The 13,100-nt window shown below is 36.8% G+C and overlaps 1 protein-coding gene across 1 annotated transcript in view; it reads left to right on the top strand.

Moving 5' to 3' along the window:
• Nucleotides 1-7,607, top strand: part of SLC16A10 (solute carrier family 16 member 10) — a 68,184-nt gene extending 60,577 nt beyond the window's left edge. Inside the window, exons 4-6 of the mRNA XM_065834462.2 lie at nt 3,546-3,689; nt 5,456-5,684; nt 6,848-7,607. Of these exons, the coding sequence (XP_065690534.1) occupies nt 3,546-3,689; nt 5,456-5,684; nt 6,848-7,083 (609 nt within the window). The 3' untranslated portion in view covers nt 7,084-7,607. The remainder of the gene's footprint in view (nt 1-3,545; nt 3,690-5,455; nt 5,685-6,847) is intronic.
• The last annotated feature ends 5,493 nt before the right edge of the window (nt 7,608-13,100 follow it).

Raw genomic sequence — 13,100 nt, 5'->3', positions numbered from 1 at the left:
GCACAGTTTTGCTTGGATTTCTATAGAACTAATGCATTTCTGGAAAGCATGAAGAATAAAAAGTTTGTGCAGGCTATCCTTTTTCTTTTCTTGTCTGGAAAAGATAAATCCATATCAAAGGAACTCCCCTCATCTCTTTGAATTTGGAGCAGTTAGGAATAGTATCTCCAATTTACAAGTGATACCAGCAGTACTCTTTGTTCAGAAACAGCCTAAGGATAGTGTGAGACATCAGGACTTGAAGTGCTGTTTTCTATGTGCTCAAAGTTTTCTAGGTTATATATTGCTGCTGGCCATCTCTTTCTGTGAGAGATTGCATTGTGTTTAGTGTACTAAAGCTTTACTTGATTGGGAATTCCCAAAATTGAATATACACAGGAGAAAAGCAGTTGACAGAGAATTATTTCTTACAAGTTCATTACATCTTCTTTCAGATGTAGGTTCTTTGTGTTTGGAAAAAGGAACCAGAACTATGCTCAGATTGCTCTATCTTTGATTTAGTGCATGACTGTAACTGAAATGTGTGTGCATTGGATGGAAGATCTTGGCAAATTCTGGGTCTTGGTTGGATGGAGAGAGGTCGGCAGAGGCAGTATATCTGAAAGCATTCCAGCTATTACCAAGCAGCCAATATTTCTTCTAGCCTTGCCCCAACAATAATAAGAACGTGGATAGTAAGATCTGTTTGTATGCATTACCCTGATAAGAGAGAGCAAGAGTACAAGGTAAAATGCTGGTGCCAGGGATGTGTTCTGTTACATTGTGTCTGTCTTGATTTGGAAAATTGGATTGTACAAAGAGAACTTACTTTAAATAGCAACAAAGCCATGCCAGTCTGAAAAATCTTGTACTGGTTGGCTCAGGCAAAGTTACAGGCCTTTTCTACACTTGGAAAAATCAAACCCTGCAATTCAGCATGCACACAGTTCTAATGAGGGAAGAACTAGCTGCATTACTGAGAACAGGCAACACCCACAGGAAAATGCTTTTAATGTGCTGCTGTGTGCCTGGGTCCCCATTTGACTGCTGTAGATAATGCCTAAAGAGTCACGTAATTACAGCCTATATTGTTCTGCAATGACAAGAGCATTAATGCATGAGATACTGCCTGAGAAGGTTCACAAGTAACTGCCCATCCTGGGATTTCTTAAGTTTATCAGTTAAAATCTGTGGAAATCTGAACTTTGTTTTAATTACTTCATCATAAATAAATGTATTTAACCGATAGTTACAATAAATGTCTCTAAGTCCATAATGAGTTAGCACTTGCAGCACTGAATTAATCCTGAATCACTGTATTTGTAAATATTCAGTTAATAATACTGCTGTTACTTTCTGCTTGCTTAGTGACTATATTACTGCAGATTGAGTTTGCTGTTGAGGGTCATAGGGTCAGCTCTGAGACCAGACCAGGCTGCTCAGGGCTTTGTGCAGCTGGGTCTGGAAAACATCCAAGGAAGAAGACTGAACAAGCTCTCTGGGCAGCCTGTGCCACTGTCCTCCTGGGGAAGAAGTTTCTCTGCATATCTTGTTGGAAGCTTTCTTTATGGTGTGTGTAAAAGAAGTGAAAGCTAAAAAACTAGACACTGATTTGGATATTTGAAGATAAGAGATGAGTAGTGGTTATTTTCCTACTTAAGGAGTGGATTTAATCCAGTATTCCCCCATTGATCTAAGAGAGCACAGCATTTCACTTGAGTGTTGCAGAGGCAGGGTTGATAGTTATCTAGATGTAGAGCTTTACCTCTTGAAAAGCCTCTGGGGAGTGCATGAATCACTTCTGCAAATAAAACAAGCCAGAGGCTGCAGAAACATGGAACAGGTGACAAGAATGGCAGAAAATACCTTGGCTTCTCTTGCTGGCTGGGCCAGCAGGTGCTGACAGACATGTAAAGGTAGGGGTGGGAAAACTGTCAGCTTTTCCTGTTCCTGCCTTTGACAGAAAGGGAATAAATAGAACAACTTACCTTTTCTGTTTAAATATCATTTCAGAAGAGAAGTTTAGATTGTGTTCCCAAATGGGAAAGGAAAAAAAACCCTCAAAAATAGAGCAAGCATCTGTCTTCAATTGAAGTTAGAAGTTATTCATTAAAATCAAACCCAAACCACTAACCCTTTTTCCCTTTCAGACAAAATCAATTATATTGGACAAATTAATATTAGATTTAATAGACTTTCTGTGACATATAAACAAAAGCCAACTGACTTTATACTTAAGAAAATCACTGTCACTGTTTTTATTGGAAAAGAAGCCTTTGCTTATGTATTAACACTCTGGCCAGGAAAGAACATTGTGACTCTTTTGCTCTAGAAGTATTTACTAAAACTGAAATTTCCCATTTTATAGATAGGAAAATAAGGGTTCTCTAGTTTGAAGTTGTTATATGATCAGAACTAATAACAAAAATTGTTGTGCAGCTGTTGCCCTGTGGTCACCTTGTCTCCCTCACATATCAGTTTCTTCTGTTTGCTTCTTCTCACCTCTGAGTCTTTACAGCTTCTTGTTTGGAATTAGTTATGAGCACAGGTGGCAGGACTATGCAAACGACTTCTACATCTAAAGCCCCGTTGGCATATTTGGTATTGCCAAGTGTGTTTCAAGAAAGTGAGTGTGCAACAAATCTGTCTTATGGGGTAATTTCTGGTCTTCATGGTTGATTTAAAAAAACATTCAGAGATAAGCAGTGTGGAAAGAAACAATACATATATTTTTAACATGAACTTGGAAGGTTAGAGTTACTGGTAGTTCATCACATAGTAGCTGAGGGTCTACTGTCAGAATTTTTGGTCAGTTGCTTTAGTTCTTTAGGTTGAAGTGGCTGATGAATCATTCTACCCTTTGTCGCTGCTGTAGCTGCATCCTCTCCTGGAAGCACTTGCTGGTGTGTTTGGCACTGCAGGTGGTTCCTGCTCCTCTTCCTCCTTGCCCCTGGATGTCATGGTGACCATGGATGTCAGGATGAGACAGTCTGGAGGGCCCCTCCTTCTTGCATTTTCTGGCCTCTGGCTCTCTGCCCCATGCTTCTTGCTCTTGCCCTGGGATATCCTATAAGTTTGGTAGCGGGTATCTCATGTCTTAATGCCCAGAACAGTACTGTAGTGATACTCGTGCATCACCTTCAGACCTGAGAGCGTGTCCCAGCCAGTGAAGCCACCGGTTCTAGACATCTTCTATGTTTTCTGCATTATTTTATATCTATGACTAGTAAATTAAAAGTGGCTGGGGAGAATCTTTCTGGGTTCTCTTCAGGTTCTCTTCAGTTATCTTGGTATTAGATGCAGCCTTGTTGTTTTCTTGAATTCATTAATTGTGAATAAAACAACATGTTTTCTGATTGTTTTTATTGTATGGCGCTTACTACTGTTAAGCTGGTGCAAAACTTATTCTAAAAATCCATAAAAGCAGAGTAAATTAGTAGACTATTTGTAGCCATATTCGTAAGTCTGAGATTCACAGATTATTTCTATTTAACTCAAGTTATCTAAGGTTTATCTTCCTTTTAACTCTAAAGCCAGTTTATTTTCTCAACCCTCTTTTTAAACAGATGAAGCACGTAAAAGACAGATTTGGTGACAGTGTGCCAGAAGAAGTGCTGCTGCTGTGTCTGGGTGTTACTTCAGGAGTTGGCAGACTGATCTTTGGCAGAGTTGCAGATTATATTCCTGGTGCAAAAAAAGTCTATTTACAGGTATGTCTTCAAACTGTTCTGAAGGAACATGCAAACAATATTCTGAAGGCTTTGGATTCAAGTACTGTTAAGTAAGCAGAATTAACTTACTGGAGAGTCAAATCTGAGAAACTTCAAAACTCTAGGGAACCCAGTGTATGGTTTTTGATCATAGGAACCTTTGGCACAAAGTTAATGAATCTTTTTTTTTTTTTTTTTTTTTCTTGTTTAATGCTAAGGAAACATGTATACTACCTGCTGGCTGTTTTCAGCTGAGACTAAAATAAATTGCTAGTCATTAGCATGTGAGTGAGAAAACCTTTGGAGAGTCTCTGGATTCTGCTTTGTTTTATTCCATGATTTCATAATGGTTGCAGAAACATTTTTTTTTCTCCCATGTTTCTCCGTTAAGGATTTTGGATCGCTTTTCTTGATCTTGATAGGGAAAATTTGATGTCAAGTATGTCTGTGCATAGTGCACACCAGTAAAGCCATGGGACTATAAGAGGTGCTTAGTTAGAGATTTTGCTGAATGAAGGGGGTTACTTCATAGAACCATAGAATGTCCTGAGTTTGAGGGGACCCACAAGGAGAAAGGGTCACAGCTTCCAGGAATGCTGAAGCTTGGGGATGAAGAAGGATATACATTCTTTTTTTCCCCTCCACATGTAAAAGCTGTTTTTTCAAGAGGGTAGCAGTGTTAGTGTAAACTTTTAGTTAAACTTGCATGTTATCAACCATTGCGTGTTTCAAAATGCGTAACAAGGGAGACATCTAATGGCTATTATCTGTATTACATTATTGAAAATAAAAATTCTTAGGAAAGAACCAACTTTCTGAAGATGGAGTATTTGTTGCCATAGTTACACAAATTTAGATTTCATGATGATATACACTGGGACTGTATCTCATTCATTTGCATTGATTAATACCTACTTTTACTCATTCAAAAAATGTCGATATTATGATAAAAAGTGAAAAGGCAGAATTGGGATGCACACATGATTTACAAAGTGCAAATACCAATCTTGCAGTAAAACTACTTTTTTTTTATTCTTTTAATAGCTAGAACTGAAAACCATCAGCTTTTGTTTAGGGAATGAACTAGGATGCTTCTGAGTGCTGTTGGTTTCACCTAGTTTTAAGCAGGAAAAACAGGTTAATTTTTGCTGAGGTCTCCTATGCTGACATATAGAAGCCACACAAACAAAACTTTAAAATTTTATTCCTTTAATTTACAAACCCCAAAAAATCTTAGTCTAAGATTATAATATCTTTGTAAGCATGCATGGCTATAAGAATACAACACGATACCTTTATGTGGAAGAATGGAAATGAGACTTTCAAACACCACCTCTGAATATAAGCACCCTGAGGTAATCACTCATCAGACTGATATTTTTACTTAAATTCCAACAGTGAGGAGTCTAAAGTGTGTTAGCTAGAAAACTTTTGGCTTTCATTTGTGAAAAGAGCAGAGAGTAACTTTTCAAAAAACATTGATGCACGAGAGATGACCTTACGTAGTCACTGCAAAATGATTATAAATGCATTTTGAAAACTTGTGAAATGGGTACTGGAATTTCTTCACATGTCATGACAGTTACCTGTGTTTGTTTTATCTTGGTTGCATGACTTCTGATGGTGGTAGCCCATGGAGACTTCTTATTTATTTTAAAGTAAACACAGGAAGACAATTCATCACAAATGCAACAAAGCTCATCTGTTCTGTGTCTTTGCTGATTTGATGTAGTATGTTTTTATTTTTTTCCCTTGGTCATGTTCAGGTGGCCTCATTCTTCTTTATTGGCCTGATGTCTATGATGATTCCACTGTGCCATGTCTTTGGAGGTCTCGTTGCTGTCTGTCTCTTCATGGGCCTGTTTGATGGGTGCTTCATTTGCATTATGGCTCCTATTGCCTTTGAACTTGTTGGGGCTCAGGATGTCTCCCAGGCCATAGGATTTCTACTAGGATTCATGTCAATACCTATGACAGTGGGTCCACCCATTGCAGGTAAGTATAGATATGGGCTGTTGGCTGTAGATGTTTCCATGGCTGCATGACTTTTGGCCATATTTTCTGTTCTTACATCATATGCAGTGCATTTAGTTTTCTCTGCACATATATGGTGAATTTAACTGCTGTTCATGGCTTATTAATTTAATATACTCTTTAAAGTTTACTTCAGTCTTTTTTACCAAATTATGCAGATATAAAAGAAAGATGGGCTTCCAGTTGGATTGAAGACCTGATATTTTCCATGCTGTTGAGGTGACAGCCTATCTGTTGATTGTGTTATAGAAGGATTCCAAATTGGAATCTGAAAATCAGACTCCAAAATACGCTCATGCAAAAACAATTGTGAGGATAACAGCTCTGGTCACTTTAATGGCTTCTTACAAGCAGGAACACTGGCATTTTTAATTCTTTGATGGGAGACTGTTTGACAAAGTACTGGTTTTGAAGATGAAGACTCTTAAGTTCTTTAAGAGATGAAAATAGCTTAAGCTACAATCCTTACCACTGCTGATTTCCAATCATAATTTACCCTGAGGTCTTGTGAGTGCTACTGAAAGATACTTAGTGAGATTTGAATGAACTATGTAGTATTATAAAGAACAAAATTTTAAAGCTAGAACAGCCTAGACAAGGCAAGTCCTGATCTGGAGACACTATCACACCTATTAATACTTAAATAACATTTGATTAATGGGAGGAGTTTTGAGAGCAACTAGAGTGAATTGTTGGAAAACACACTCTTTCGTAAGAGGCTTTTAAGAATGCAGTATGTGCAGTATATTTGGAATAAGATTGAGGTGCCTTGATCAAAGACAGCTGTTGCCAAAAGAGGGAGAATTTCTCCAATTCATTGCAAGATTCAAATGCTGGAGAAGCTGAAATGAGCCAAATTCAAATAGGAAATAAGGTATGTGGGTTTCAGTGATGGGTGGTAATTAAATGGTTGAGTGGTGACATACTGAGTTCTTCATTCCTTGGAGTCTTTAAGTCTGGAACACCCTTCTACCTATATATACAGCTATATTTGGCCATCAGGTAGTCAGATTAGTGGTTAATAACCTGTTCCAGCTCTCAGGCTCCTGAATCCAAAGAGAAGACATGTTTTGTGGATTCACAGTGCTCAGTTATTTATCAGTGACGACTTTCTGTCTTTCCAGGCTTGCTGCGTGATCACCTCGGCACCTATGATGTCGCATTTTACCTGGCTGGAGTCCCTCCCCTCGTTGGCGGAGCTATATTATGTTTCATCCCCTGGGTTCATGAACGGCAGAAGTTAAAAGAAAGAGCAAAACCTGTTGATGTTGAAACTACTGAGAAAATGCTGGAAAACGAAAGTGCTTTGGTGTTGGACGCTACAGAAAAGCCAGTCAAAGAAACAGAATCTGGTTTTTGATGATGCTCTCTTTTCCTGTACCAGCCTGACCTACTTCTACTGAAGCTAGACTAGTACTTTTTGGCTGAAGATACTATATGATGCTAAAGAAGATTTGAACTATTGCTCAAATTGCAAAACTGCTATAATAAACTTTTATACTTTTGAACTTTTTCTGATGAGTCATGAAGTTTGATCACAAGCCACATTCTCAAGGTATTTGAAGTTTTGTAGCATTAGTGTGTGAAGAGAATATTTTTCTAACTCATCAGAACCCATTTCTGGGAGTGTGAAAGCTGTTTTTGGTTCACTGACCCAGGATTCTTCAATAACTTTTATGGACCACCCAACGCAGGCACACGCGTGGGTGTTTATACTGGAAAAAGTAGTAGCTCTTATGACTCTTTTTTGTTGAAGTTTCTCATGCTGTTTTACAGGCTTTTACAAATTCTATATCATGAACACAAATATGTATCTTTTTGATTCCCTTAGCTATTGCTGAAATAATTAGAAAGCTAAATCATTAAACACCTATTTTCTCTAAATACTCCAGCCTGCTCAGTTTGCTTAAACATTCACCTGGTTTTGCATTGATTCACATTTTCACAGTAGCCCAAACAAAAAACATTAAGGATGAAGTTTTTGATGGGCACAGGTTTGGAACATGCACAACCTAAGCTCTGAGTATAAACACATTCAGAAGTAAAACTGCTGAATTTTTTTTTTTTTAATATTTGGTAAAGGCAATACTATTAATGTATACATGTATAATTTTTTTCAGCTAAATCTCAGAATAGTTGATAGTTTTGAAATTATACTCACAGTAATACTTTGGAGCAGTATTATGAGTTAGACTAAATTTCACTTTTTTTCTTTTGTACTTGGGTTCTTTTCTATTCTTAAACAAGACAGCTTTAAAGAATATATTCTAAGTGCAATAAGTTGTTTTTAATATGGATATATACACAAGCTATTAAAATGACATTCAACAATTAAAATTTTTTGCACTAAGAGAACATGCAGGTTTGTTATAGGTTTTTATAATTGTGTTCGGTTGTGTGTAGGAGCTCCATATTTTGTTCAAATATGAAGAAATGTCTTGCATGTCCTATATTTTGCTTAACATGGCCCTATGACTTAGGTATTTGTAAGTATTACGAACTGTTTGTCAAGCAGCTATTTCCAAAAACCTCTTTATCTGAAAAATATTTGAAAGCATAATACTTTGAGATGGAAACACTGCTTTTTATCATAAAACACTTCCAAGTACACTATTTGTGGATATGGATCAGCAATGCAGTGGAATACTTAATCATTATTTATTTCAGGTCTATTCAATACTAATCACTTTCGTTTTCTTGTTTAGAAGTGTCATAGCAAAGAGTAAACTTAATGTGATCTGAAGACAAAATGTAGGTTTGAAGTATGTTTTCTTAATTAGTAACAATACCTGTTCTTTACATAAACTCCAAAGGCACACTGTTTGAAAATAACCTTTAGTGTCTTTTCTCTCTCCAGAGCTGTAGTAGCTCAGAAAGCCCGTGCGCATTTGTGATATAAAACGTTGTTACCAATACTATTGCTCAGAACGTTTACATCTATCAACTTAAAAATGTCCTTTAAATATAATAATGCAAAGCATCCTAATTATTTGAGACCAAAGCTCATACTTTTTTTGTATTGCAGAATTTAAAGCCCTGGTTTACATGAGTGAGATTTAAGAGAATTGAATCTTAAAATGTTAGAAGTATATGGGAGGGACTTGGAGGTGGAAAAAGATCTCAAACATCTATTTGTGGAACAGAAGTCCATTTAGGTTCTCTGGGATTTGTGCTTCTGCACCTCCTAAGCGGTTCTGAAAATGTCGGTAAAATATTCATAGTATTGATAATTAAAATGACTACAAAATGCTGCCTTCATTATAAAAAGTATGTTAGCAGCTTTATGCTGTTCTTGTTTGCAGTATTTCTGTAGAAGATGTTTTTAGTATTATACTAACTTATATTTAAGTAATGCTAAGGTGTTGAGTAAGTGTGGTGAAAGCCTCTTGTTTCCTGTTACTTTGTTATGAAAAGTTAGTATTCCTCACAGGCCTTACATTTCATGTGTAATCATGATGTTTTTCACCAAAACCAAGGCTGCTTTTTAGCACTGATGCAATTTGAAATAATTGTGACCAGACATCTTGATGTAATTGTGGCATCTTCCGGACTTGCTGCTCTGTATCTATATCAATTATCTGGGAGAGAATATAAAATAATTGTCTTAGAAATGATAAAGTAGTAGTATAGCAATAGTTTGGATTAATTCTTGCCATACCCTTTTAAAATGTATTTGTACATAAAAATCCAAACGTAAATTAAAAAAGTAAATTATGCTTACAAATATGAAGGACAGCATTTAAAAACAAAACCAAAACACAAAACACAAAAAAAGCCACAACCAAAACCAGACTGCAGGAAGAGGGTATGATGAATGAATAACCATTCAGGAGTGATTACTATGGTAAAAACAGTAAGACAGCATAATGTAGAAATCGTTGCTATTCTGAAAACTGGGAGAGAAAAGCACTGAATATTCATTTTGTTTTGACTGAGTAAAATTAAATACATTTTTGTAACAAAACTTAATTTTAGGTGTGAAGTCTTGTCCACAGGAAACCTGCCGAACTCATACTTTAAATGATGTAATTAATGGCAGATTTAATCTTGTTGGGGATAGACTGTAAAATTAAAATACTAGCTTAGGTCAAGAAAACCCTTAAATCATTCAGATGCATCCCTCTCTTGAGAGCAGTTTCTAGAGTACTTTTCATAGATATTGCTCTCCTATGCTATAAACAGAGTAATCCTTGTCCTTTTTCCCATTAAGTGTTCTCAGGGGAAGCTTCATAAGAAATTGGGTAGAAAGAGGTTCACTTAAATGGTAGTGTGAAATTTCCAGTCCTACTCTATGCTGTAAATTCATACACCAGATCTTGAAACCAAGACTAATTTTGAGCAAGGGGTTGATTTTAGGTATGGCTGACACACAGTAGGTATGGGATCCTTGCAAATTTTCATATTCTGTTCAGCAAAGAGTCTGAAATAATTAAAACTCTTCAGGTTCTTATTTGCATCTAAGCTATGCAACAACATACAATGTATAATCAATAAAAAAGTATTGTTGGATTTATTCTGGCTACATGTTGGAAGACCTGCACATGTCTCAAACCAAGACTTGAAATTAACATGTTCTTAGAATCTCTTTGATCCAGATCTGGGGTGTGTTTTGGTCTGTTCAGCATTAACTTTTTTTTTCCCAAAGTTTACTTTGAGTAACCATTTACAGACCTTGCTAAATTGCTTACTCCACTCAAAGACATCAATAGCCGTCCTATGGCCATCCTTCAGGGTATATTCAGTGTCGGATGAGGTACGCAACTGACTTGTTCTCCTTTGGCTCTTCATACACAAAGTCTGGGCATATACATTCCCATACATTCCCCCTTTCCTTTGGAGACACTGGGTTGTCCAAGCTGATGGACACCACATTGGATATGGATTGTACTTTTCAGCCTTCTGTTCTCAAACTTCTTTCCTGCATTAAACCTTTCAATAGCCACAGCCTGACAGACCAGGCTAGTTTCTATGAAGTAGGAGATGACTCTTAGGTATCTTAACTCTTCTGTCAGAACTGACCCTCTGATATTAAGAGTGTGTGCATGTATATATAAATACAATGTATTTTGACCAGGGCATACACAAACACTCTGCATTTAACTACTGGAGCTGTAGTGGTGGAATGTGGGAGGCAGCTGGGGTAGAAGTGATCATTTTATTTTCGGTTGTGCATTTTGCTGGTGACAAGCACAGCACCATTACAGTTCCAGCCAGCCAATGAGTTCCTAGTCATGCAAGCTTTGACATATTTTCAGGATGCCTTTTAGTAAAAAATATATATAGTGTCGCATTTTTCATGTTTCAGAACTATGTATACTAAGATTAGAGTGATTTTTGTACTAACGTCCTAATATTGGTGACACTGTGTTTAAGTATCTTTCTAGACATTGTATTTTGTATGTTTTTTTGATGTTAAAAAGATACATGTTTTGCTGGCCTTAACTCCATTCTTTGAAGTTCTGCTTTGTAAGAGGGGTAAGAAATGAATGTCTAATGTTTTTCATGGTGCTAAAGTAACTGTGACCAGTCTCAAATTATGCAGAATAAAGATGATAGTTCTTAAGTGCCCCATTTGTTACTGCATGCATGACTTCTACTCTTGTTCTCCTGTAAAACTTGTCATATTTAAAACCAAGTAATTTTATGTTATAATCTGATAGTTACTGGATCTCATGTGCAGAGTTTTGTATAAAAGCTTTTACAGCTTTTATTACCACTGTGTTCTGATTGGAATGTCCCCAATTACATTTGCTCCTGAATTAATATAGGGTGCAACCAGTTTCGTTCTGATTGCACTGATGATTTTAAGACCAATGGTTTATAAACCTAAGCCACTGGCTTCAAGAGTTTTATGCTTCTGAAAATTTTACTTATTCCATTATCCTGGGGTTTAATATCAAACTTGCAGAGCAGTTGCTTTCACAAAAGGCAGATGTAAAATCAAGGGAGGGAAACTGCGGTAGAAAAAACTCAAGTGGCCTTTTAGAAGAATTCTGTATTTTTTTGCTTCATGCCTGTCAGTGTAATTCAGTGGAGCTTTGATCATTTGCTGGTCTGCTACCAATTTCAGCTTGATTTACTTTGGCAATATGAAGTACGAAGTGTTTCCTCATAGACAGCTTCAGTAAATCACAGGAGTTCATTCACCTTCCCTTTGTAGTAGGGCCAAATATTTCCTTTCCTTTAATAAACATATCTGATAACATATCCTCCTGACGTTATTCTCTAGACTGCTTGTATTTCAAATTAAAATTTGAAAAAGATGCCCCAAACCTTTAAAAGAACCTGAGTGCTGTTGCCATTTCTACACTCTCAAGACCTCTTTGTAAGTATGTAAAACAAAAATGAGAAGCCGATGGAATAGACTTCAAATACTTTCGTACCTTTTTCAGGAAGCTATTTTTATATCTGCGTTTATCATGAAAGCTAATTAACAAGGCAAAATACTAACATCTAGATGATATGGTTTGACCTGTATATGACTTTCAGAAAAGAAATACTGTTATTTTATACTTGAAATTATTTTATTTGAAATCTACGAACAGAAGCTCACCAGCATTCTGCGGATACCTGATAGTAAGACTCTGCACTTCTTGCAAAGATACTAACATAGTTATTAGCCATCAGATTCAAATGTTATCTTGCATGGTTCTTTGTAGATAGGTTTGTGTGGCTTTTTGTTTGTTTGTTGTGGTGGTGTTGTTGATTTTTCTTTTAAATGTATACAAGCCCTCCCTCGAAAAGAGCTGTACCTGCAACAGGCTCACCAGTGCCAGGAGAAACAGGATTCAGTTGCTGCAGTCTACATGTGATGTCTGTTATATTCTAGTGTGTATTTCTGGTCTGAACAACTCTGAAAACAAAACAAATCCAACTTGGAATTTTCTTCAGGTTGTTTCTGAGGCTTGAAGATAGAAAGTATGTTGAAAGTTAAAGCCTTTCTTACAGAATAGTGCCTCTGTGCTGAGCAGTGATAACGAAACATTTTGAAAAGCCTGTGCACTACTCTTGGCAAGTAGTAGAAACTTACAGGAGAGTTTTAATATAAGCTGAGACTTAACAACTCTGTGTATCTTGGCAGGCTTTGTAAGTGCGATGTGACAGGGTAAACATAGAAGACAAAGACCTTGTCTGAAAGGTCCGGTATGTTTTGAGTTCTGTGGTAACAGATTTAGAGAGGGGGGGAAAAATAAAAGGGGAGGAATTAGGCACCTGCTTTGTGTCAAGCCCAGTGGCTATAAGGAAGGCAGTGAGAACAAATAATGTTGGAGAGATTTTGTCCAAAAAATATACTTTCAAAGTCACTTCTTATATCTGCAGTATTCACTGCATGCTCATTGTACCATCCACACAAAGAGAGAAAGACTAAGCCAAGCT

The sequence above is a fragment of the Patagioenas fasciata genome, chromosome 3, assembly GCF_037038585.1.
Source record: "Patagioenas fasciata isolate bPatFas1 chromosome 3, bPatFas1.hap1, whole genome shotgun sequence".
Classification (NCBI taxonomy): Eukaryota; Metazoa; Chordata; class Aves; order Columbiformes; family Columbidae; genus Patagioenas; species Patagioenas fasciata.
This window is presented reverse-complemented; position numbering and strand designations above follow the sequence as displayed.